Source organism: Sinohyriopsis cumingii, chromosome 12 (genome assembly GCF_028554795.1).
Source record: "Sinohyriopsis cumingii isolate HCF-2022 chromosome 12, ASM2855479v2, whole genome shotgun sequence".
Classification (NCBI taxonomy): domain Eukaryota; kingdom Metazoa; phylum Mollusca; class Bivalvia; order Unionida; family Unionidae; genus Sinohyriopsis; species Sinohyriopsis cumingii.
In genome coordinates this window covers 128,310,864-128,335,974 of record NC_142972.1, presented here as the reverse complement: position 1 = coordinate 128,335,974, position 25,111 = coordinate 128,310,864, and the positions used below count along the sequence as shown (strand labels likewise).

Sequence of the window (25,111 nt, the reverse complement as noted above, 5' to 3'; positions counted from 1 at the left end):
AATATGGCGTCGGCGTTTGCCTGACTTAGTATCATCATCAGTCTCTTGACCTAGTGTGGCCGTCGAGGCGCTGTGCTGCTGAACATCTGAGCAGTTCCCTCCACTTGTCTCGATCATGTGCCAATGCCCGTGTCTCTGCAAAACTTTTCCTGGTCCATTCTGTGATGTTGTCAGTCCACTTTTTTTCACTGTCTACCTCTCCTTCTGCACCCTGGACGCTACCCTGCAGGACTGTTGTGGATAGACTGTTGGCTCTAGTGACAAGGCCATACCATTTGAGCTTTCTCATTTTGACGGTGGTGAGGAGGTCTTCATATTGGCCTACTTTGCGCCTGATGGTGTTACGCACTTCTTCATTTGTGATGTGATCCATGTAAGAGATGCCAAAGATGGTTCTGTAGCATCTCATTTCAAGTGCCTGGATTCTTCGTTGTAATTCTGCTGTCAGGGTCCAGGCCTCACGTGAATACAAAAAGATTGAGATGACTAGTGCTCGCAATAGTCTGATTTTAGTTTTCAGACAGATATTATTGTCTCTTCAGATGGGTATTAGGTTTGACATAGCTGCCGTTGTTTGTGTTGCTCTTGACAAAATTAAATTTCTGCTCTTGCTCCCTCTTCGATGATTATGGATCCAAGATATTTGAACTGGCTCACTCTTTCCAGTTCCTGTCCTCTGACTTTAATCTTGACTGAGATTTGTTTGCCACTATTTGTCATCAGCTTTGTCTTCTCGGCGCTTAACTCCATGTCAAATCTGGAAGATGTTTCATACAGGTTCTTAACTAAGGTGGCAAGCTCGTCTTTACTGCTTGCCAGCCCATCAATGTCGTCTGCAAAGCGGAGCTTGGTGATGTTACGGCCTCCTATGCTGACTGTCCCACAGTGGTTTTCCAGGGCTTCGCTCATGATGCGCTCTATGTAGATTTATAAAATCGTGGGTGACAGGACTTGACGTACTCTGACTGTTGTCTGGAACCAGTCCCCCACATAACCTTGGGCAATTACTGCACTGGTAGCCTTGGCGTACAGCTGCTTGATGGTATTGATCAACGTTTGACCCATGTTGAACTTCTTCATTGTGGCCCACAATGCCTCATGCCACACTGTCAAATGCCTTTTTGACGTGTATGAACACATGATAGATGTCTTGTTGATGTTGCCAGTACTTTTTACACAGAACTCTGAGATTGAATTTTTGTTATCAGTGTGTCTTGGGCAAAAGTCGTCTGGCGGAGCCCATCCCTTTCAGGACCAAGGAGTGTCCGGAAGGGGATGTAGTACATCGTCCAGCTGATCTAGTAAAGTGGAGTGCAACTCACGAAGCATACTAAGCAGAGAACCAGACTATGTGTATTCCTACAACTACTTCCGATGCTTTTTACACGACCTGACGAAAATAGCCGAGTATTGTTCCAATCGCGTTTTAGTATAACCAAGAGTTCTATCCCTTGAGTAGCTGTAGCCTGGTCCCTGACCGAACTATTTTATCAACTCATTTACGTGAATCAGATTCAAACTAGCATAACCAGTCCGTGTTGTAGTCGCACTTAGGCGTAAGGAATACGTTGTTGAGCCATACGAAGCTTTATACTACATCCTTTATCGTCGTCATCCGCCGTCAGATAGCTTCCAAAATGGTAATCTACTCATATTATATAGAAAGAAAACATTCAGCCGCTGATTAAGAATGTTATTTTGGAATAAGTATGACTATTTAATTGCAAGCAGGCATAAGCTTGCTGCCGGCTTAATGAAGCATTTTCGCGCTAACATAAGGATAGGAACTATTCAAACTTTATGACATGCATTTGTCAATGGAACTGTTAACGCTGCTTATATGTTTAGATACGACGTGCAAACAAAACGTATATTTGGGCTCCGAGTCCTTGGAGTCTGTGTAACTGCAATGCACAATCCTCTCTCGTGCACTCCCGTTTGTTTGTAAACCAACCCCAACCTCCAACACATTTACGCCGATTTTTTAAACGAAACGCATAAGAGATACAAAATATGCACAAAACTTTATAATTTCAGTCATCAGCTTGTAATTTGTGAATTGATTACGGCCAGGTGCCCATTTAGTTCTTTAGTGTCGGACGTCTACCGCGGTATTTATATTTGGGTTGACGTTTAGACTATGAAGTAGGCTAGTTCTCCACCTTTTATTTTGATGTTTTTTTTGTTTGTTACATTACTGGTGGAAGATGCAAGGAACTATTTGTGCTGAAGTTTTCTGCCTCCTAGTTGTTCGGACTGTCGGTTGATCACTAGCAATAAATTTATTTCGTTCGATCTTAGTCTTTTAAATTGCTGATATATGTGTAGAAGACTGCATCACTCCAGTGTAAGAGCACAGGAGTCTGATATTTTTTCAGTAAAGTACAATGAACTGTGACAACATGAAATCACCATATGTATGTATGTACACTAGAGTATTGAGTATCGCACACCCATGGCAGCCCTTATTAACACTTACCAAGTGAAGTCTGATTCATTTTCATGGACTGTATTTACTGATTTGGTTTTTTATTTTTCCACTTGTAATAACAATTCTGACAAGCAAGTGGGTGCATTTTCAAGTTCATTGATTTCATTTCTTCAATGCCAAAGTCACTTGAAGTAGTTTCTTAACAAAACAAAGCAATTCATTTGTGTTTGTAAACATTAGAACATGTTAACTTGTGAAAGAAACATACCCCAACTCCATCTGAATTTGGCATTTTTTGGCTACCATCGCATTTCAACAAACTTAAATATGTCAACAGAACTTGAAAACTTCCCCACTTGTGTAAGAATTTGATTCCATCAGGAAAATAACAGCCTGAAAATCTTGTTTTAGTTACCCTTTAAGGGAAAGTCATTTCATCATGGGGTTTTCATCAGAAGAGTTCTTGTACTGTCTGCATAGTCCTAACTGAAGATGACTAACCCTCAATATGGACACCATGGTGAGCATCTTGAAAATAATGCTGACATACTTCCAAATGGATGGCAACATCAGCATGGGTATTCACTAGTAGACTGATAAATGTACCTTGTTTGAGATTAAAATTATTTGACATAAATAGTTTTGCACAGTTAACTGTCAAGTATATTGACATGTTTTCAGGTGTTAGTTTGAAGAAAAGCAATTGAAAAATCGCAAAAGATAACAGATTTAGCATGTGTGTTATTTGTGCACACATGGGTAAATCTGCACATTATTTTTGGTATGGATTTATGGTACTTGTTCTCCTTTTTAGACGGTCGGAAAGAGCTCCAAGATGTTACAACACATCAACTATAGGATGAGGTGTGCATTACAAGACGGAAGGGTTTTTATTGGAACATTCAAAGCATTTGACAAACACATGAACTTGATCCTAGGAGACTGTGATGAATTCAGACGAGTCAAACCCAAAAGTGCAAAATCAGGTGATAGGCAGGAGAAGAGAGTTTTAGGTCTAGTTTTATTAAGAGGAGAGCATCTTGTGTCAATGACTGTTGAAGGACCTCCGCCAGCTGAGGTAAGTTCAGAAATTAACATGTTCATTAATTTTCTGTGCACTTATTACTGTAAAATGTTGATAAACATCAGTCACTTGAATAGCAGTCTTGATTTAATCTTTTTGTTGCTTGCATACTTACAAACCTGTGCAACCAAAAACTTTGAATATATAATTTTGTTTATCTCTGCATCACTTAAAGCAGTCGGATTAAAATTGGAAGTCCACTGTACTGTCCTACATGAATATCTGACATTGACCATTTTAGGTCATGTTCTATGACTTGTGTTATTACCATAATCAGGCAATCAGATGAAGTCGTGTATCTTCACATTTGGAAGTCAGAGTAGTGTGACTGAAGAGCATCAATGTGTACCAAACAAATTGATTTACTTTCAGACTTTTGTAAGCTGCATTTCCATTGGCTAAATCAAAAGTCACCAGAACATGACCCCAAAGCGGTCGCTGTCAGATTTTTACATAGGACAGGGAAGATCTGATTTGAATCAGATTGCACTTGAAGCATCTTCAATCCTTTCATTTTTTGGTGTATAAATAAATATAGGAACATGAGGGATATTCATAATATTTGCTTACCAGCACTTGTTTTGTCTTGCCTTATAGAATTTGGTGTGTGTATAGTTGTTATGCTTGGTGACTACATTCATCATGGTTGGTACTGCTCACTATTCTGGTCATTAGCAGTGTCTTTACATTTGACTCCATTTCTCTCTCACTGTTTTGTCTGATGATGAAACCGATAGGTGTGTTCCTGACCTGCCAACATTTCTTGTTCCATTTGTTGTCAAGTTTTTGAAATTATCTTTGTTTGGCTGACTGTTACATCTATACCTAATAATGAGGTCTCTTTAGTTGAATTTGTGAACTCTTAATGTCATATTTCTGCCAAGGTTTTGACAAGAGTTGGAAAGTGAAAATCCTCAGTGTCTCTGAGCTTGAAGGTGATCAACATCCGGACTTTTAAATGAAGTGGGCTTTCATTTAATTTTCTGAGCTTGTCGAGGCACTAGAGACATTATTTCTAAACAGACTTTGATGAGACTTGAGATGTAAACTTTTACCATCTGAATTAGATCGTGCTATTCACCTAAGCATATTACTGAGTTGGTCTCGTTAGTGATAGTCACTGCTTCCTGAACTATCACTTTCTAGTCCAAGACTCCCAGTTTCTAAACACCTAAGCATATTACTGAGTTGGTCTTGTTAGTGATAGTCACTGCTTCCTGAACTATCACTTTCTAGTCCAGGACTCCCAGTTTCAAAACACCTAAGCATATTACTGAGATGGTCTCGTTAGTGATAGTCTCTGTTTCCTGAACTATCACTGTCTAGTCCATGACACCCAGTTTCTAAACATTTGTCAACAGTTTTCTATTTACTGTAATGTCATTTTCTGGATAAATGTAGTCTGTACTTTTATTGTTAAAATTACGGAGGGGACCTCGTTGGTCTTGTATATGTGTCGAGGAGCTTGAACACTAGAAGCTTTTTCTTCCATCTGATTGGCTGAACACTACAGGTTACATTTCTGAACAATGACATTTTCCATGCCAGTTTATGTTATCAAGACCTCAGATTTACACTGAGCGCAGGTACCACATATATTATTGCAGTCATCTGCATCTGGCTGAGTTTGTTAATGCTGTAGAAGCCTTATTTCTGATTGGGTTTTTATTGGGTGTATGCTTGTACTATCAAGAGCTCGGACAAGTTTGATTAATGTTTATAGTATTTATATAACATTAAGATATTCTTTTCTTAGTTGCCCAAAAAACATAAACTATCTAGGTGTACAGTATTGGGTTCACTTGGGCTTCTTGTTTCACACATATCCATTTGTACTGCTTTACTACAGAGACCCCCAAATAGTCTTAAGAACTCACCGTTACAGATCACTGCCATCTCGATTCTGTTTGCGTCGGTTATAGTCTCAGGCTTGACTAATGTGGTTTTGTGAGAAAGCTTGCCGGAAGCTTCTTGTAGGTTGGTGGTTCTTTCCCGGATTCTTCCTCCACCATTGATACTGGCCACCATATATAGCTTATCTTGTGCTGAAAAATGGCGTTAAACCCCATTACAACAATAACTGCTATAGTACAATAGTAACATCAAGTTAGGACTGCTCTGTTAGCCATGTGGTTAGAGCATCCGCCTTGGAAGCAGGAAGTCATGGGTTTGAACCCCTGTCGTGTCATACCAGAGACTTATAAAAATGGTACTCACAGCTGCCTTGCTTGGCGCTCAGCATTTGCCATGTTAGTGTTGGGACTGGTTTGCCTGGTGTCAGGATAATGTGATTGAGTGGGACGTCATGCTACATGTCTGCATCATGATGCCCCAATGCTAGACATCACTATAAACTGCCACACTGCAGACATCATAGCAAAATGACTGAAAAATTGTTAAAGCTATATTAAAAATACTAATCACACACACACATCAAGTTAGGTATTTTAGGTGCAGTTTAAATGTCGTAACTGTTCTATTTTCAGGAGGGAATTTCAAGAGTTCCATTGGCTGGTGCAGCTGCTGGGTCTGGTATGGGGCGTGCTGCAGGCAGAGGTATCCCAGGAGGCCCAGGAGGGGTTGCTCCAGGTTTACAGGGACCTGTAAGGGGTGTGGGCGGACCCTCACAACAAATGATGACACCAGCAGCAAGAGGAGCAACGATGTCTGCACAGCCTCAGATGAGAGGAGGTCCACCCAGAGGTATGCAAATCTCCAGTAATGCTGTCTTAAAAAAATGCTTTTACAAAACTTGGCATAAATGCGAATGGGGTTTTGTAATTGTTACATAACCTTGCTTTTACATCCCAATATTTTATCTATAGTGTGAATGGATTTCAGAAGTTGTGGTTCCTGAAATAATATTGACACATCAACATCGTTTAAAACACTTGAATCTCAGTCTGGTTGTGCAGAACAGAAAAATGGATTGAACATCCATGTTAAACACAGCAAGAGTTAACTTCATCAATTACATGGGCCAGAATAGACCTTGTTTGGAACCAGGCAGGTCAAATTGCACAAGTTTTGCCTATAATAAACTCGTAAATACACTAGTTCAAAGTAAGGACACAATGCCTCTACTAGCAACATGTTGTTGCACCCCTGAAACATGAGAATGGAAATTGTTGTTGAATTTTATTTTTGTTTGAGGGAGGTTGTTTTTCTCTCTTGCTAAATATGTCACACAAGAAAATGATGGAGATTGTGCTTAATTTTTTTATTTTTTATAACGCTTTTGTTTAGAGATTTTTCAAGAAATGCCATGGAAGGCATCATGCACCATATGTGACAGGCATGCCAATTATTGCTTCTGAACAAGTTATTTCCATTTGGTATTCATAATAATGGAATGATGCCTTGCATCAGAATGTTTTTGACATTTCATTGAAACCTGGGGATTTGAATGTCAGTTAGAGGGGTAAAACGGGAGCTTAATTAAATGTTTCATGGAATAAACCTCTGATAATGGTAGGAGTTAACCCATGCCTCCCGGACAAAGGAAAAATGCCAACTGGCTGTGTTTGACCCAACATTTTTGGAGGCAGCATTAAGGATAATCTCACTGCCATATCAGCTTTGGAGTCTTGGTTTGCATAGTCATTTTTGTCTCTCTGTGAAGCACGTGGGTTCAAGTCCAAGGTTCGGCTAGTGTGGGTACGTTGGAAAGCCTGCCAGTAGCTTCTCATGGGTCGGTGGTTCTTCCTTGGGTTTTCTAGGGTTCTTCCTCCACCAGTTATACTGGCTGCCATGTATAGCCTATCTAGTGCTGAAAAATGGTGTTAAACCCTAGAACAACAGCTCTCCTGTGAAGCAGCCACTTTTCAACACACATCATTGAGACATTTTTGCATTTGTCTCCATTTGTGGAGAGTTTGGTATTTAGCCCAGTTCCTTGGGCTTCCTTTGAGTCGTTAAATTTGATGGAAGTATTTATGTTAGGAAAATATTAGTAACCTCATTGTTGTGGTCACAGTGATCTGCTTCTTTGCATTGTGGCTGGAAGGTGTTAGGATTATGTCAGGGCAGATCATGCAGGACACGTTACTGCAGTCATGGAAATCCTGGAAAAGTTTGTAACTTACAGAATTGCTTTTCAAGGTCTTGAAGAGTTTTTAAATTTTCACAAGTCATTCAGAGTTGTGGAAAAGTCTTGGAATTTGGTTATATTGCATTATCCGATCAGATTTTCGTTGCTGTCGCACAAGTTGTACCAATCTTTACCCAACTTCGACAGTGGGTTTGCTTGAGTAGAGTCCAGGGATCTTTTTGCCATTCGGAATCATTGTACTCGCGGCGCTCAAAGGAGGATGACCTATCTGGTAGGATAAAGTATGCCCATAGCCAGCTGTAAAATGTTTTTGTTAAGCATGCCTGTTGGGTAAGTATTAGAGGTGGTAACTTTACATGTTATGTATCCATGAAATTTTTTTTAAAAAAAGTTTTGGGAAAGTCATACAATTACATTATTTAAAGATTGCAGAAACCCTGCCTGGACAGTATTCTTGAGAATTCATGTACAGATGTTTCATGGCTAGCATACTTATTTTAATCTCTTAACATCTGAAAAGTACATCACCATGTATCCTACAATTTCGTATACTTAAAGGTCTGGACAATCACGACATACAAAACTGAAAAGCTTAAGAAATAATAATGATGTCAGTAAAAGGAATAATTTAAACCAATGCCTTCCAGGCAAAGGGCAAATGCCAACTTGCTATGTTTGACCCAACATTTGTGGAGACGACATTAAGAATAATCCCAGGGCCATGTCAGCTTTGCAGTCTTGGTTTGCATGGTCATTTTGTGCCTTGGGGACATTTCCAAGATTTCGTTGTCCATGAACTGCAACATAAAAGACTTAGAAGCTTTATGGTTTTTTTAGAAAGTCTGGTTACCTCAGATAGACTGAAAATGCCACTTACCCAGCAAAGAGATCTGGTTTAAAGCTTCATGGTAATTGCAGCTAAGACTGATTAATAAGTTCATCGTAACTTTTGCCTTGGGTTCCTTGCACCTTGTGTTTGTGAAAGTAATGACCCAGTCCCGAGGCAGAATATACATGTACAGAGCTACAAACTTTACTTCAGTTCTGACTTCATTTATACTGTATGTGACTGGTCAGTTAATTTATGATGGGCATTTTTTTTATTTTACATATTTTCAGACATCACAAGATAACATTGTTTCAAATGGTATAACCCTGTGAAAACTTGAATGGACTCTCCCTAATAAAAAATTAGCTGGAGTGGATGAAAGCTGAAATTGACATCTTATGGTCATAACATTTTATAATAGTGTTTACAATGGTCACTGCCTTGATTCATGCTGAAGCCAAGTCTTTATTAGAGAGAGGCCTTACAAGTTTCTAAAAGTAGGGGGAGGGTAATTGCTTGAAAACTGCTGTCTTATTCAGATTTGTGGTATAAAAGAGAACACTGCCATACCTTGCTTTACTTGAAACAAACTTAAACTTAACTTGTAATGAATAAATTAAAAAAATACCACAGCTGGAAATAATAATTTAGGTTTATACAATGAAATGGACAGTCCCACACAATATTGATGCATCCAGAACTGAACAGTTGGTAGTTGTGTCTCGTAACAGGGCTGTTAACTGCTTAAGGACTAAATGATTGGTTTGTGTTTAAGTGTAACTTCAGCATTTTCTTTTTTGTTGTGTTTTTAAACAGAAGCTGCTGGTGTCTGGAATTTGGCCATTTATCAGATTAGATTTCTTATATAAAAAGTAGGATAAATTTATACTGTTCCAGTAAAGCTCAACAAAGTATGCCTCGTCAAGTCAGCGTGCATGTTTTCTAAATGTTATAATTAATTTCTATTGTCCATATCTATGATCAAAATAAGGATCACATTGGTGAAATGGAATTTGAATGTTAATTACTCCTGCCTCATCGGTCTTTCCGTGGGTGTTCCTCCCTGATTGTCTGTTAACATGTCAATACTGCTGATATCAGCTGCTTGGTGGAGCACTTACTGAAGCAAAACGGCGATTTTTTTAACACGGCAAAAAGTGGAGGGATTAAGACCCCACCGCATTGTGTGGAGTTCTGAAAATACACGTTAGCTGTACTGTATACTGCTTGCAATTGCCAAAAGTATGTTTTAACTTCCTGTTGATTATGTCAAGATTTTGGATTCAGGCCAGTTCCTTTGGGCTTTTTTTGTGTTCAGTCATGCATTTTGATAGATGTATTTATAATAGAAATGATATTAGCCACATTGTGCTACTGTTATGGTCAGTGATTTCCTTTTGTGACTGGAATGATTTTCATTTTTGCCAGGTTGATCATGCAAAACATGGTATTAAGAAGAATTAATGTATTGAGGTATCGTAGCAAGTTTAATCTCTTAACATATGAAAAGGAGGTCATTTGGATTCCTAAATCTTCCTGTACTTAAAGATTTGGATAATTGAGAAATACAAAACTTGAAAGAGGTCTAAGAGACGTATATTGCACAGTTTGGTGTCTGTCTGTCTGTTTCCAAAGTTGTTAATTATCTTCAATTTGTGTGCACTTTTCTTCACTTGTATTTCCATGGGAGGTACAGCATGAGAATCGGTAATTGTTTATGAAATAACTTCAAATGTAACAATAATAATAATAACATTGGCTAGAGGAATAACTTGTGCCCCCCGGGCAACGGGCATAAAATATTCCTCACCTCATTGAGATCCCATTGTGGTCACTGTGATTTGCTTCTTTACTTTTGTGACTATGGAAGCTTTTTAGATTATGCCAGAGTGGATCATGCAGGACTGGGTATTCTAGGGAATTCATGTATTGATGTTCCATGGCACACATACTTATTTAATCAACTGATATATGAAAAGCAGGTCATCGCATGTCCTACATTTTCTTGTATACTTAAAGATTTGGATAATCAAGAAATACAATACGAACAGAAGTATATTACCCATTTTAGTGTCAATTTTTTAATCTAATAATTGTGTTTTCAACTTGTGTGCACTTTTCATTATTGTTGTATTTCCATGGGAGGTTAAACAGATATTCACTTTTTAAATAAAAAATTTTTAAACCAACCTCAAATGTAACAATAAGAGGAATAATTTAAACTTGTGCCTCCCGGGCAACGGGCAAACGCCAACTGGCTATGTTTCACCCAACATTTGTGGAGGCTACATTAAGAATAATCCCACAGCCATGTCAGACATGCATTCTTGGTTTGCATGGTCATTTTATGCCTTGGGAACATTCTAACACTTTCATGGTCAATGAATAACAAAAGAAATTATTTGAGCCCATTACAGCCTTCGCAGAAAAACCTGGTTACCTCAGACTGAAAATGATTGTTACCTAGCAAAGAGATCTGCTTGTCCATTTTAACGCTTCAGTATAGTTCCAATTAAAACTGATTAATATATTAATCTAAATTTTAGCATTGGATTTCTCACACGTATCATGAAAATGAATGGTAAATTTCCTATGTAGAAAATGGACCACCTGCTTTTGTCTTGCTTGTGAAGCATTGTCATTTATCCTCACATGTGTTGTTTAGGCTTTGCATTTGTCTCCTTTTTTAAGACACCATTGTATGTAGAGACACCATTGTATGTACAATGGTGTAACTTGTTGCATTATTCATCTTGGAGTATACCACTCACTATTGCCAAAAGTGGATTTTAGTGGCAAGGTTTAATTTTACATTGATTGTATAGTTTTTGTATTTAGCCCAGTTCCTTGGGTTTCATTGTACAGATGTAAAATTCGATGGAGTTATTTATATTAGGATAATATTACTGACCTCATTGAGCTACTGTTGTGGTCACTGATTTGCTCCTTTACTTTTGTGACTATGGAAGGTTTTTAGATTATACCAGAGCGGATCATGCAGGACTGGGTATTCTAGAGAATTCATGTATTGGTGTTCTGTGGCACACATACTTATTTAATCAACTGATATATGAAAAGCAGGTTATCGCATGTCCTACATTTTCTTGTATACTTAAAGATTTGGATAATCAAGAAATACAATACAGAACAGAAGTATATTACCCATTTTGGTGTCAATTTTTTAATCAAATAATTGTGTTTTCAACTTCTGTGCACTTTTCATTATTGTTGTATTTCCATGGGAGGTTAAACAGAGATTCAGTTATAAAAATTTTTTTTTTAAACCAACCTCAAATGTAACAATAAGAGGAATAATTTAAACTTGTGCCTCCCGGGCAACGGGCAAACGCCAACTGGCTATGTTTCACCCAACATTTGTGGAGGCTACATTAAGTATAATCCCACAGCCATATCAGACATGCATTCTTGGTTTGCATGGTCATTTTGTGCCATGGGAACATTCTAACACTTTCATGGTCAATGAATAACAAAAGAAATTATTTGAGCCCATTACAACCTTTGCAAATTAAAACTGGTTACATCAGACAGACTGAAAATGATTGTTACCTAGCAGAGAGATCTCCTTGTCCATTTTAACGCTTCAATATAGTTCCAATTAAAACTGATTGATATAGTCATCTAAATTTTAGCATTGGATTTCTCACACATATTATGAAAATGAATGGCACATTTCCTGTGATGAAAATGGACCACCTGTTTTTGTCTTGCCTGTGAAGCATTGTCATTTATCCTCACATGTATTGTTTAGGCTTTGCATTTGTCTCCTTTTTTGAGACAACATTGTATGTACAGAGACACCATCATATGTACAATGGTGTAACTTGTTGCATTATTCATCTTGGAGTATACCACTCACTATTGCCAAAAGTGGGTTTTAGTGGCAACATTTAACTTTACATTGATTGTGTAGAGTTTCTGTATTTGGCCCACTTCCTTGGGTTTCATTATACAGATGTGAAATTCAATGGAGGTATTTATATTAAGAAAATATTACTAACCTTATTGAGATACTGTTGTGGTCACAGTGATTTGCTCCTTTACTTTTGTGACTATGGAAGGTTTTTAGGTTATGCCAGAGCGGATCATGCAGGACTGGGTATTCTAGAGAATTCATGTATTGATGTTTCATGGCACACATACTTATTTAATCAACTGATATATGAAAAGCAGGTCATTGCATGTCCTACATTTTTTGGTATACTTAAAGATTTGGATAATCAAAAAATACAAAACAAAACAACAGAAGTATATTACCCATTTTGGTGTCAATTTTTTTAATCTAATAATTGTTTTCAACTTGCATGCACTTTTCATCATTTTTTTATTTCCATGAGAGGTTTAACAGAAATTCAGTAAAAAAAAACAAAAAAAAACTTGAAACCAAACTCAAATGTAACAATGTGAGGAATAATTTAAACTTGTGCCACCCGGGCAACAGGCAAATGCCAACTGGCTATGTTTGACCCAACATTTGTGGAGGCTACATTAAGAATAATCCCTCAGCCATATCAGACATGCTTTCTTGGTTTGCATGGTCATTTTGTGCCTTGGGAACATTCAAAGACTTTCATAGTCCATGAATAACAGAAATTATTTGAGCCCATTTACAACCTTCGCACACAAAAAAAACTGGTTACCTCAGACTGGAAATGACTGTTATCCAGCAAAGAGACCTGCTTGCCCATTTTCATGCTTCACTATGATTCCAATTAAAACTGATTAATATATTCATCTAAATTTTATCGCTGGATTTCTCACACATATTATGAAAAAAAAGGGCAAATTTCCTATATAGATAATGGACCACCTGTTTTTGTCTTGCCTGTGAAGCATTGTCATTTATCCACACGTGTTAAGGTTTTGCATTTGTCTCCTTTTGGGTGTCCCGAGTGGTCTAAAGCGCTTTCCATTATGGATCATTGCTATTTCACTTCAGCGTGGGTTTGAGTCTTGGATTCAGCCAATGTGGGTATGTGAGAAAGCTTGCCAGTAGCTTCTCATGGGTCGATGGTTCTTTCCAGGGTTTTCCCAGGTTCTTCCTCCACCATTAATACTGGCCACCATGTATAGCCTATTGTGTGCTGAAAAATGGCGTTAAACCCTGCACCACCAACAACAGTTGTCTCCTTTTGTGAGACACCATTGTATGTCCAGTGATGCAACTTGTTGCATTGTTCGTCTTGGAGTATACCACTCGCTCTTGCTAAAAGTGGGTTTTAGTGGCAACTGGCAAGATTTAATTTTACATTGATTGTATAGTTTTTGTATTTAGCCCAGATCCTTGGGTTTCATTGTACAGATGTAAAATTCGATGGAGTTATTTATATTAGGATAATATTACTAACCTCATTGAGCTACTGTTGTGGTCACTGATTTGCTCCTTTACTTTTGTGACTATGGAAGGTTTTTAGATTATACCAGAGCGGATCATGCAGGACTGGGTATTCTAGAGTATCCATGTATTGGTGTTCTGTGGCACACATACTTATTTAATCAACTGATATATGAAAAGCAGGTTATCGCATGTCCTACATTTTCTTGTATACTTAAAGATTTGGATAATCAAGAAATACAATACAGAACAGAAGTATATTACCCATTTTGGTGTCAATTTTTTAATCTAATAATTGTGTTTTCAACTTCTGTGCACTTTTCATTATTGTTGTATTTCCATGGGAGGTTTAACAGATTCAGTATTTAAAAAAAAAAAATTTTTTAAACCCTTAAATGTAACAATAAGAGGAATAATTCAAACTTGTGCCTCCCGGGCAACGGGCAAACGCCAACTGGCTATGTTTCACCCAACATTTGTGGAGGCTACATTAAGTATAATCCCACAGCCATATCAGACACGCTTTCTTGGTTTGCGTGGTCATTTTGTGCCTTGGGAACATTCTAAGACTTTCATGGTCAGTGAATAACAAAAGAAATTATTTGAGCCCATTACAACCTTCGCAAAAAAAAAACTGGTTAGCTCAGACAGACTGAAAATGATTGTTACCTAGCAGAGAGATCTGCTTGTCCATTTTAACGCTTTAGTTCCAATTAAAACTGATTAATATAGTCCTCTAAATTTTAGCATTGGATTTCTCACGTATTATGAAAATGAATGGCAAATTTTCTATATAGAAATGGACCACCTGTTTTTGTCTTTCCTATGAAGTATTGTCATTTATCCACACATGTGTTGCGGTTTTGCATTTGTCTCCTTTTGGGGGTCCCAAGTGGTCTAAAGCACTCTCCATTACGGACCATTGCCATTTCACCTCTGTGTGGGTTCGAGTCTCAGATTCAGCCAATGTGGGTATGTGAGAAAGCTTGCCAGTAGCTTCTCGTGGGTTGGTGGTTCAATCCAGGGTTTTCCCGGTTTCTTCCTCCACCATTAATACTGGCCGCCATGTATAGCCTATTGTGTGCTGAAAATGGCATTAAACCCTACACCACCACCAACAATTGTCTCCTTTTGTGAGACACCATTGTATGTACAGTGATGCAACTTGTTGCATTGTTCATCTTGGAGTATACCACTCACTGTTGCTAAAAGTGGGTTTTAATGGCAACTGACAACATTTAACTTTACATTGATTGCATGGAGTTTTTGTATTTAGCCCAGTTCCTTGGTTTTCTTTGTACAGATGTGAATTTCGATGGAGGTATTTATATTAAGAAAATATTACTAACCTCATTGAGATAACTGTTGTGGTCACAGTGATTTGCTTCTTTACTTTTGTGACTATGGAAGGTTTTTAGATTATACCAGAGCAGATCATGCAGGACTGGGTATTCTAGGGAATTCATGTATTGATGTTCCATGGCACACATACTTATTTAATCAACTGATATATGAAAAGCAGGTCATCGCATGTCATACATTTTCTTTTATACTTGAAGATTTGGATAATCAAGAAATACAAAACTAGAGAAGTATATTTTGGTGTCAATTTTTTAATCTAATAATTGTGTTTTCAACTTCTGTGCACTTTTTATTATTGTTGTATTTCCATGGGATTTTTGACAAAGATTCAGTATTTAAAAAAAATTTTTTTAAACCAACCTCAAATGTAACAATAAGAGGAATAATTTAAACTTGTGCCTCCTGGGCAACGGGCAAACGCCAACTGGCTATGTTTCACCCAACATTTGTGGAGGCTACATTAAGAATAATCCCACAGCCATATCAGACATGCATTCTTGGTTTGCATGGTCATTTTGTGCCTTGGGAACATTTCCAAGATTTTCGTTGTCCATGAACAACAACATAAAAGACTTAGCAGCTTTATGGACTTTATAGAAAGTCTGGTTACCTCAGACAGACTAGAAATGCCACTTACCCAGCAAAGAGATCTGGTTTAAAGCTTCATGTTAATTGCAGTTAAGACTGATTAATAATTTACTGTATTTTAAGTTTAAATTGATTTAATTGATTCAGCAAAATTTATTATTGGCTTTTGTTGCAAATTATTTGTAAATGAATGTTGGGGTTCCTATTTTTAATTTGCATTGTGCATAGTCAACTTCATTTTAACTCTACTGTTGTCTATTGGCCGTCAGTTCATTGGCAAGAGTTTTAATAATGCTCACTCCTCCTAAACTACTTCAGGGAGTGTGATAAAACTTCACACGCACATTCATCCCTTGGTTGGTCCTAATAGAAAATGGTACCACTTGGACACCCAATATGGCTACCACAGTGGGCATTTTGAAACTCAAGTCTAGTTTGGGCCTTATTGAAAATAATACCGGTCTGATATCTCTGTCTTCAGCATGGCTGTCATCTGATATCTTGTTTTCACTGTTACTCAGAACTTGGGTCATATGAACATATACCGCTGAAGCCACCTGATAGTCCCAATTTCTGTTGACAGCTCCAGGATTTTTTAAAAAATATCCTAATCTAAAGTTAGTAAATCTTGCTCACTAGAACTTGTTCCTCGTTCCATTCGTGTCTGTTGCTAGATCTTAACCTTAATTTTTTTATTTATTTTTTCCTTGCCAAATATCCTAATGATGAAATAGCTTGGGAAGTCAAAGCTGGACCCCAATGTCTTAATGAGATTACCAAGATAATAAGTGGGTCTTTCATACTTGTGTGCGGGCAACATGATTTTGACATACTTTCTGCTCAGCACTTGGTGATCCATGTTTTTCATATGGACATTTACTTGTCTGCGGGCAACATGATTTTGACGTACTTTCTGCTCAGCACTTGGTGATCCATGTTTTTCATATGGACATTTACTTGTCTGTGGGCAACATGATTTTGACGTACTTTCTGCTCAGTACTTGGTGATCCATGTTTTTCATATGGACATTTACTTGTCTGTGGGCAACATGATTTTGACATACTTTCTGCTCAGCACTTGGTGATCCATGTTTTTCATATGGACATTTACTTGTCTGTGGGCAACATGATTTTGACATGCTTTCTGCTCAGCACTTGGTGATCCATGTTTCTCATATGGAGATTTACTTGTCTGTGGGCAACATGATTTTGACATGCTTTCTGCTCAGCACTTGGTGATCCATGTTTCTCATATGGACATTTACTTGTCTGTGGGCAACATGATTTTGACATACTTTCTGCTCAGCACTTGGTGATCCATGTTTCTCATATGGACATTTACTTGTCTGTGGGCAACATGATTTTGACATACTTTCTGCTCAGCACTTGGTGATCCATGTTTCTCATATGGACATTTACTTGTCTGTGGGCAACATGATTTTGACATACTTTCTGCTCAGCACTTGGTGATCCATGTTTCTCATATGGACATTTACTTGTCTGTGGGCAACATGATTTTGACATACTTTCTGCTCAGCACTTGGTGATCCATGTTTCTCATATGGACATTTACTTGTCTGTGGGCAACATGATTTTGACATACTTTCTGCTCATGACTTGTTGATCCATGATTCTCATATGGACATTTACTTGTCTGTGGGCAACATGATTTTGACATACTTTCTGCTCAGCACTTGGTGATCCATGTTTCTCATATGGACATTTACTTGTCTGTGGGCAACATGATTTTGACATACTTTCTGCTCAGCACTTGGTGATCCATGTTTCTCATATGGACATTTACTTGTCTGTGGGCAACATGATTTTGACATACTTTCTGCTCAGCACTTGGTGATCCATGTTTCTCATATGGACATTTACTTGTCTGTGGGCAACATGATTTTGACATACTTTCTGCTCAGCACTTGGTGATCCATGTTTCTCATATGGACATTTACTTGTCTGTGGGCAACATGATTTTGACATACTTTCTGCTCAGCACTTGGTGATCCATGTTTTTCATATGGACATTTACTTGTCTGTGGGCAACATGATTTTGACATACTTTCTGCTCAGCACTTGGTGATCCATGTTTTTCATATGGACATTTACTTGTCTGTGGGCAACATGATTTTGACATACTTTCTGCTCAGCACTTGCAAAATTAGTTCTTGGTGATCCGTGTTTTACTTTTCCAATGACTTGAGTTTAAGAATAAAGATATGAAATTTGATGGATGTATTTTTTATTAAGAATATTATTCGCAGAGGACACCGTGATCGACTTTTCTTATTCTATTGAATACACATTGTTTTTGGCTCTGCTGGTTGTGGGCCAAAAGAGTTAATGGAATGACCTCTTGTTTGACATCCATCTGTTGGATTGCTATGAAACGTTAAGCAGCAGACATCCCAAGGTGGTCCTAAACAGCTTGAAAATCTTGTTATTGCTACTGCTTTAAATGGGGGTTTTCACTGAAAGACTTATTGCAACATCTAAACAGTCCCAGGTGAAAATGTTGCTAACTTCTACTGTGGTCACTACATCAGCCATCTTGAAAATCTTTTTGATACTCCTCCCAGAGGAGTCTTTTCAACATTGGGTTGCCACCATATGGTGTGTAGTTGGTCTGAATGAAAATGCTGGCATCCCTTATTACCATCATGCTAGTCTGATATCTAGTTGGTCCAGAAAGAAAACTGTTCTCCCTATACATACAGTATGGCTGCCCCAATGAACATGTAGAAGATCATATCAGTATGGGTTTTCATCAAAAGTCTTGTAGTGGTGTCTAGTTTGACAAAAATAGAAAATAGTGCCAATCTTTGCTTAATATGACTGCTACAATGACTAATTTGAAAGTTTTATCATTCAAGAATATCAGAGATGGTTTTTGCATTCTGATATTTAAAGCTTTTTGTCATGAATTCCTATGAATTCTTTAAAGACAAAGTGTCAGTTCCTTTCAGGGATGCTTGTTTGGATTGTTCCAAGGCAGAGGATGTGATAATGTGGAATTGAATTCTCGTACAATGGTTCCCCTCATGAACAGCCACCCTTCCCCACACACACGGTTAGAATTCCTTGGCACCGACAAGATTGTGTTCAAAAGTACTCCTCAAGAAAGGCCACCCTTCTAATGCGATCACTGGCCGGCACATTCAAAACTGCAAAATTTACCCCATACAAAGGGCCACATTTTGTTTTAACGTGTGTCCTGTACTAATATCCAATTCAATCAGTTCAGTAAGTAATCCAATTATTTAAATGGCGTTTCTGAATGGTTTTGCAATGCGCATGGCGACATTACCCTGCTCGCATTTCATGCTTATATCATGAATAAGAACTACTAATGTGTGCTGGCTTTAAATAAGTCTTTTTCTCAAGGCCAGAAAACTCTTTTAATAATTAAAGCTACTTTTAAATAAAGATATTTAACTGCTTTGAAATGACATGTAGCTTTCTTCATAAACATGCACATCTCAAAAATGTAGTCCCCCTCTGGGAAGGCCACCTGTCGTATGTGGCCGTTTACCCAGTACAGAAGGGGTGGCCATATAAGATTGATTTTGCATTTTGGCAGGCATACATGTTTTAGCCTTTAACATATAAAAAGCTGGTTGTCTGGCAGAGTTTAGACTTCAGGTCTGCTGGTTGGTTGGCTTTTGATTTTTAGTTGTTTCAGCAAGTGGACTTGGATTTGTATACCCATGCATTAATCTTGAAGTTATGGTAAAATGGCAGTTGTCTAATTTGCCAATGGTGTATGTACATAGATGAGACAGCGCCTGCAGGAAAATGAATAGAACATTGATACAACAGACTGTTGGTTCTGTTTATTAACTTTCAATTAGTATGCAAGAAGATTAATTGCCTTTAGCCCTCTAATAAATTCTGTTTGTTCTGAAGGTCCTCCTGGTCCGATGATGCCAGGTGTACCTCCCATGGGCAGAGCTGGCCCCCCTCCAGGGATGAGAGGCCCACCACCACCAGGCATGATGAGAGGTAAGTAGCTAAATCAGAAGTAGTTAAATTTCATTGAAAAATGTTTATCCTTTTTTTATTGTTATTATTTATTATTATCATGTGTGTGTGTGTGTGACTTATAGTTCACCAGGTAGGCAGTATCTTGACCTCTGACAAATACTGTTAATTCTCACTTACAAGTCAACTCAAACTGCAAACAAGAAAAATCCTGATCTGCCATAGCATAATGTGCCTTAAGTTCAGGGGCCATGTTGTTTGTTCTGCTGATTGCTCCTAACAAATTGCACAGACCCACATCTGCTAGCACATGTGATGGTAGATCAGGGTCTGTGAAGTTTGCAGCTGGGCAGGTCCTGTGCATATGTATAGTAGAGTATGTATGGTAGATATAGTTAATAGCAGAACGAGCATACATAAGCATCTCAATTTTTGTATCCAGCCAAAAATATCTAAATGGTGCATAAAGATCTAATTGCCATTTCTTGGCATATGCAATAGTAAAATTCTTAGAAGGTCTTCAATCTTTTGGGGTTGCCTTGAATTTTTTTTTAAATAACTCCTTCACAGAGGTTATACAAAACTAATTCAAATGCATCATTTTTAAAATCAGAATTTTCATTATTTGTATATTTTTCAAAAATGATAATATCGAGTGGACCAACAGCCAAATAAAAACATGACACTGGAAGTTACCAGATGGAGTAGGATCCCTTTGCTGTATAAGCAGTTGCATTTATCTCTTACTTTTATACCAATATTTGTAGTAATAGGGTAAGATATAGAAAGGGAAAACTCAAGCTGTACCATTTTATTATTATTAAAATCTGGTTTCCGTTCACAATTGATTATTTGTGGTTGAGAGAGGGTGGTGTGCTTTGCTCATTTTGAGTAGTTCCTTGGGTATATTTTTCAGCACTGTGGATGTAAAGTTTTCTATACCTTTAGTCTTTTCTGTCAATATATTAACTTTACATAATGTCAACAATTGATTACCTTCTGCATTGTGAAACTGATGTGCTTCTTTGATTTTGTTAACCATACAAAACTTTATACTTTCTTATCTTTCTTTTTCCTTTTCAGGCGGACCACCACGATTTTAGATATGTCCTTGAGAATTCTATCACATCAAAACTAGAGAAAGCACAAAGACCTGATGTGGACCGAATGTTCAGGATGAAGCCATTGTCATCAGTGAAGATGATGAAACACCATTAAAGGAAAATTCCAGGAGTTTTCACAGTTCTTTTACAAAACTTTCTTGTACATTGCAAGAGATTTCAAAATTGTTTCCTCCGCATTAGATGTGGAGGTTTACTGATCATGGGACAGAAGAATAGACTGTGTGTTCAGTGTAATCTGTCTGATCTGTAAATTCAGCAAAATGACATGGACCAGACAAGACTTCTTACCGATCAATTTTGTCGCTGTTGGTATTTACATTCATCTCATCTTGTAGATTTTATCATACACATGATGTATTTTATATTGATGGTAAATGTTTTAAAATAAATGATTGGATGCAACTGATTGCCATCTGTGTTGTTCATATTCCCACATTTTTCTCTAACTAGAGAATTTAAAGAAAGGTCTTACTTGCCATGGAACTGATTAGCATTGATTAGAGTAAATAAAGAATATTGCTTGTACTGCTCCATGATTGTCATTCTTGCGCAGTGATAAACTTATCCCCGGACTATCCAGATGTATGGAGTATTAATTGTTTTCTGTAAGACAAAAAATACAATGCATTTAAGAGTTTACAGAATTTGATTGTGGTTCAGCTGGATTCTATTGACACATCCGAAGAACCTCCTATGTCTTTAGGTGACATTTGCCTCTTGGTTCTTAAGTTTAGTGTCAAGCTGCTTATTTTATGGCTATTCATCAAGGCTTCGTTGACCATTGACCCTACAGATTTGCAGCTTTTCAAATTCCACAACTATTTTAACTAGGTGTTATGGCTAGCATTTCAGCATGAAACCTTTTAAATAAATTTTCAGAACAGTTGGATAGATTTTAAGTAAACTTTGAACAACTTTTCTTGGCCACCATGGATATGTTAGAAAGCTTGCCAATAGCTTCCTGGATGTTTCCCGGGTTCTTCCTCCATCAAATATACCAGCCACCATGAATCATGTGCTGAAAAATTGTGTTAAACCAAAAGCAGTTTTCAATAAAAGCTCCTTGTGGTGTTGGTTTGAAATGTGCTTATTATTTTCTTTGTTGCGAACAACAAATATCCCTGATGGCAAGATATACATTGTACTACTATCCATCCAGTGTCAGCTTTTTGGTTTTTATACATCTGCCATGTGATAAGTTTATTAATGAAGTCTGCCTGTACATTGCCAATTTTCTGTCCAAATTAACTCTAGTTCATCACCTGGATCTCGCTATTTGCATTCCGAGTCACATGACTATACAAATCTCACAACCTATATGTCAATGACATCAGAGGTCAAATAATCACATGATGTCAGCAATAAACAATTTCCAAAGTTGTACATAGAGTTTGGAAATATTAAATAGAAGTCACTTGATGTTTGTAAATGAATATAATGCACACTTAATTCTCAACATATTTATTCTGAGAACGGAGACCAGATACCGGTCGATATTGCAGCAGGGTGGAGAAAACCATTTTCAACAATTACGGAGCACGTGTCGGCAATGCTTTTTCGCTGGTATCACGTGACTACCGCATTCACATGTGCTCTCTGCTTAGTGAATCTGGTTTCCTTTACAGATTTCCAGTCATTTTCAGAATATATATTTTGAGAAGTGTTCTTTCATTTTTCGATGGAAAGATACATGACTTACATTTATGTTCGATTTGTTTTCCTACAGCAACACTAGAAAGGGTTTATTGTTTATATCAAGTGACTATCTGACCTATGATGTCATTGACAGGTAGGTTGCGAGATTTGTATAGTCATGTGACTTGGAATACAAATGATGAGATCCAGGACAAATTTCAGTAACGATGTACTTTTGTATCATCTGTCAGCTGATTAAAGAAAGGACAAATGCTATGCTCATGATGTTTGAGAAAAGGATGTTCCTATTGATTTCATGCAGGTATATTACCATGAAAAGTCGTTGAAGTTTGCTAGGCCAGCTAGAAAGTGGCTACCCTATGCCAACACCAGATGGTATTGGTGATTTACAACTTTTAGAATGGCAGTGGACTCTGAGCCTACACCCCAACATAAATGTCCAAATATCAGAAATGGGGTGGCAAGGGTCAGAGGAAACTTGAATTATTGATGAGGTAACAATTAGTTCTTTGAGGATCCATTGCACTTAAGGAACAGCAGCATCTTGATCAACTAGCGTGTCTTCTAAGAAGACGGCATCATCTTTCATTAACCCTTTCAACACTACAGACTGGTAAAGCTGTCCAGGAACAATAACTCCTGCTTAACACTGTAGAAGGGCATTCCGGTCTCACATACCTGTTTTGTTTTGGTGATAAATTCTCTGATTGGTCAGTGTCTGGGATTCCCATATAGTAAATATTTATATCGTACATTGATTCATTTGCATACTATTTGGATATATTCGAACTTTGGGTTCTTTACAAGAAAGGGGTGTTTCCGATCTATAAATGGAAATCTACGAAGTCGCCAAAGTACATCCAAAATGGCGGACTCGTCTGATCATGAATCGGAATTATCTGGGGACTAAATAATTGAAAATGGCGGTATTTGCAAAGATAAATCAAAAGGTGGGTATGTATACAACAAGAATGGTGTGATATTTTTGGCGATAATGATGACGATGAGGAATTTTAAGATTTTGAACTCGCTAATGTGTACAAGACACCTGAAATTTGTCAGTGGACAAAATCTCCATCGGAACGTACTATTCAGTTTCCGAACATGTAGGTCCAACACGAGTATTTGGTGGATCAGGAACACCTCTTGAATATTTTCATCTATTTTATAGCAACTGTGTGTTTTCAGAAATGGCAAGATTTACAAATACCAGCGCACACCTTAAGCAAGAGACTGACCCAAATCAACACAAAGGTGTTTGGACTGATGTCACATTATCAGAAATAAAGGCATTTTATGGCCTGTTCATATTGATGGAAGTTATGAAATTCGACAGATGAATTGTATTGGTATAAAAGTGAGAAATTCTGGCTTCTTTGATCAAATTAATCTGGTTCACAGTCAAAACATGTTTTATTTCATATTTAGTTCCATTTAAATGAACATAAAACCTTGTATATTTCTGTTTTTAAATACCTATCCTGTAGAAATATCGTTAACACACCTTTGGATTTGCAAAAATTTTGAGATAACGTTGCATTTATTCAAGCCATGATTTGTAAGAACACCACAATGGATCAAAAACAGAACACATATTACTCTTTAAACACTTTATTCAACATTTTATAGAGAATATAGTGAAACTTACCTTTTGAAATACCTGTATAATCATCTGTGTGAGACTAAACATGCTTATGAGAATATTTTCAGAAACCCGAGTTTGTCTTCTTTACAATGGTACCAAATATGTATTCTCATTTCAAGAAATGAAATTTATACCAGTCATTGAAAATATGTTGCCTGCATTTATTAAGATCTTGAAAGTTAGTGTTGAATGGTAGTCTTTCTCTTGTAGTTACTGACTGGTGAAAGGGTTAAAAGCTATAAGCTTGCTTGGATATATGCAGCACAACGATTTCTAGACTTCAAAAGGCTTTCATGTTTCAGGGATCAATTGCATCGGACAGTCCTTTTCTTCTTTCCTGTTCTTCAGTCAGAGAATTTGCGCATAGTCTTGAAAAAGGACAGGAATTTGGCTTGGCGCTCGACTATAAATGGTTAGTGTTAGGACTGGTCGGATAATGTGACTGGGTGGGACATAATGTCACATGTCTGTTGTAAACTGCCACACTGCAGACTCCGTACAAACGTAGGGATGTGACTGAAAAATCGTTAAAGATACGTTAAAAGTCCATATCACAAACACATCTTTAGTATGAGCCTTCAGTTGTACGGTTGATTTCCCCTTACTGGCCAATAAACCCTACCCCTCCTGCACCACAGCTTCGCAAAAGGGATTTTCATGGGGGCTGTTGACTGACCTCTGTTAAATCATTAGAGGTCTAGAGTTCAAGGGCGAGATCCTTAATAACAATAGCATCACACGCTAATCTGATAAAAACGACAGTAGTGAAGGGGGCCACTTTAGCGTCAATGGGAATTAGCATTACAGACCCCCCCCCAGGCCACTATAGAGTCAAGGGAAATTGAACATGGAGAAAAACCCTGGGCCACTATAGCGTCAAGGGAAATTGAACATGGAGAAAAACCCTGGGCCACTATAGCGTCAAGGGAAATTGAACATGGAGAAAAACCCTGGGCCACTATAGCGTCAAGGGGAATTGAACATGGGGGAATAGAGTTTAGGTC

General features: G+C 37.7%; 1 protein-coding gene across 1 annotated transcript; it reads left to right on the top strand.

Annotated features, from left to right (window-relative positions):
- The first annotated feature begins 1,489 nt into the window (after positions 1–1,489).
- Positions 1,490–21,208, top strand: LOC149787438 (small nuclear ribonucleoprotein-associated protein B-like). Its single transcript, XM_089978054.1, has 5 exons — positions 1,490–1,640; positions 3,246–3,509; positions 6,002–6,218; positions 19,608–19,703; positions 20,766–21,208. The coding sequence occupies exons 1-5, from the start codon at positions 1,638–1,640 to the stop codon at positions 20,783–20,785; spliced, it is 600 nt and encodes a 199-aa protein (XP_089834180.1). The 5' UTR covers positions 1,490–1,637; the 3' UTR covers positions 20,786–21,208.
- Positions 21,209–25,111: the final 3,903 nt, after the last annotated feature.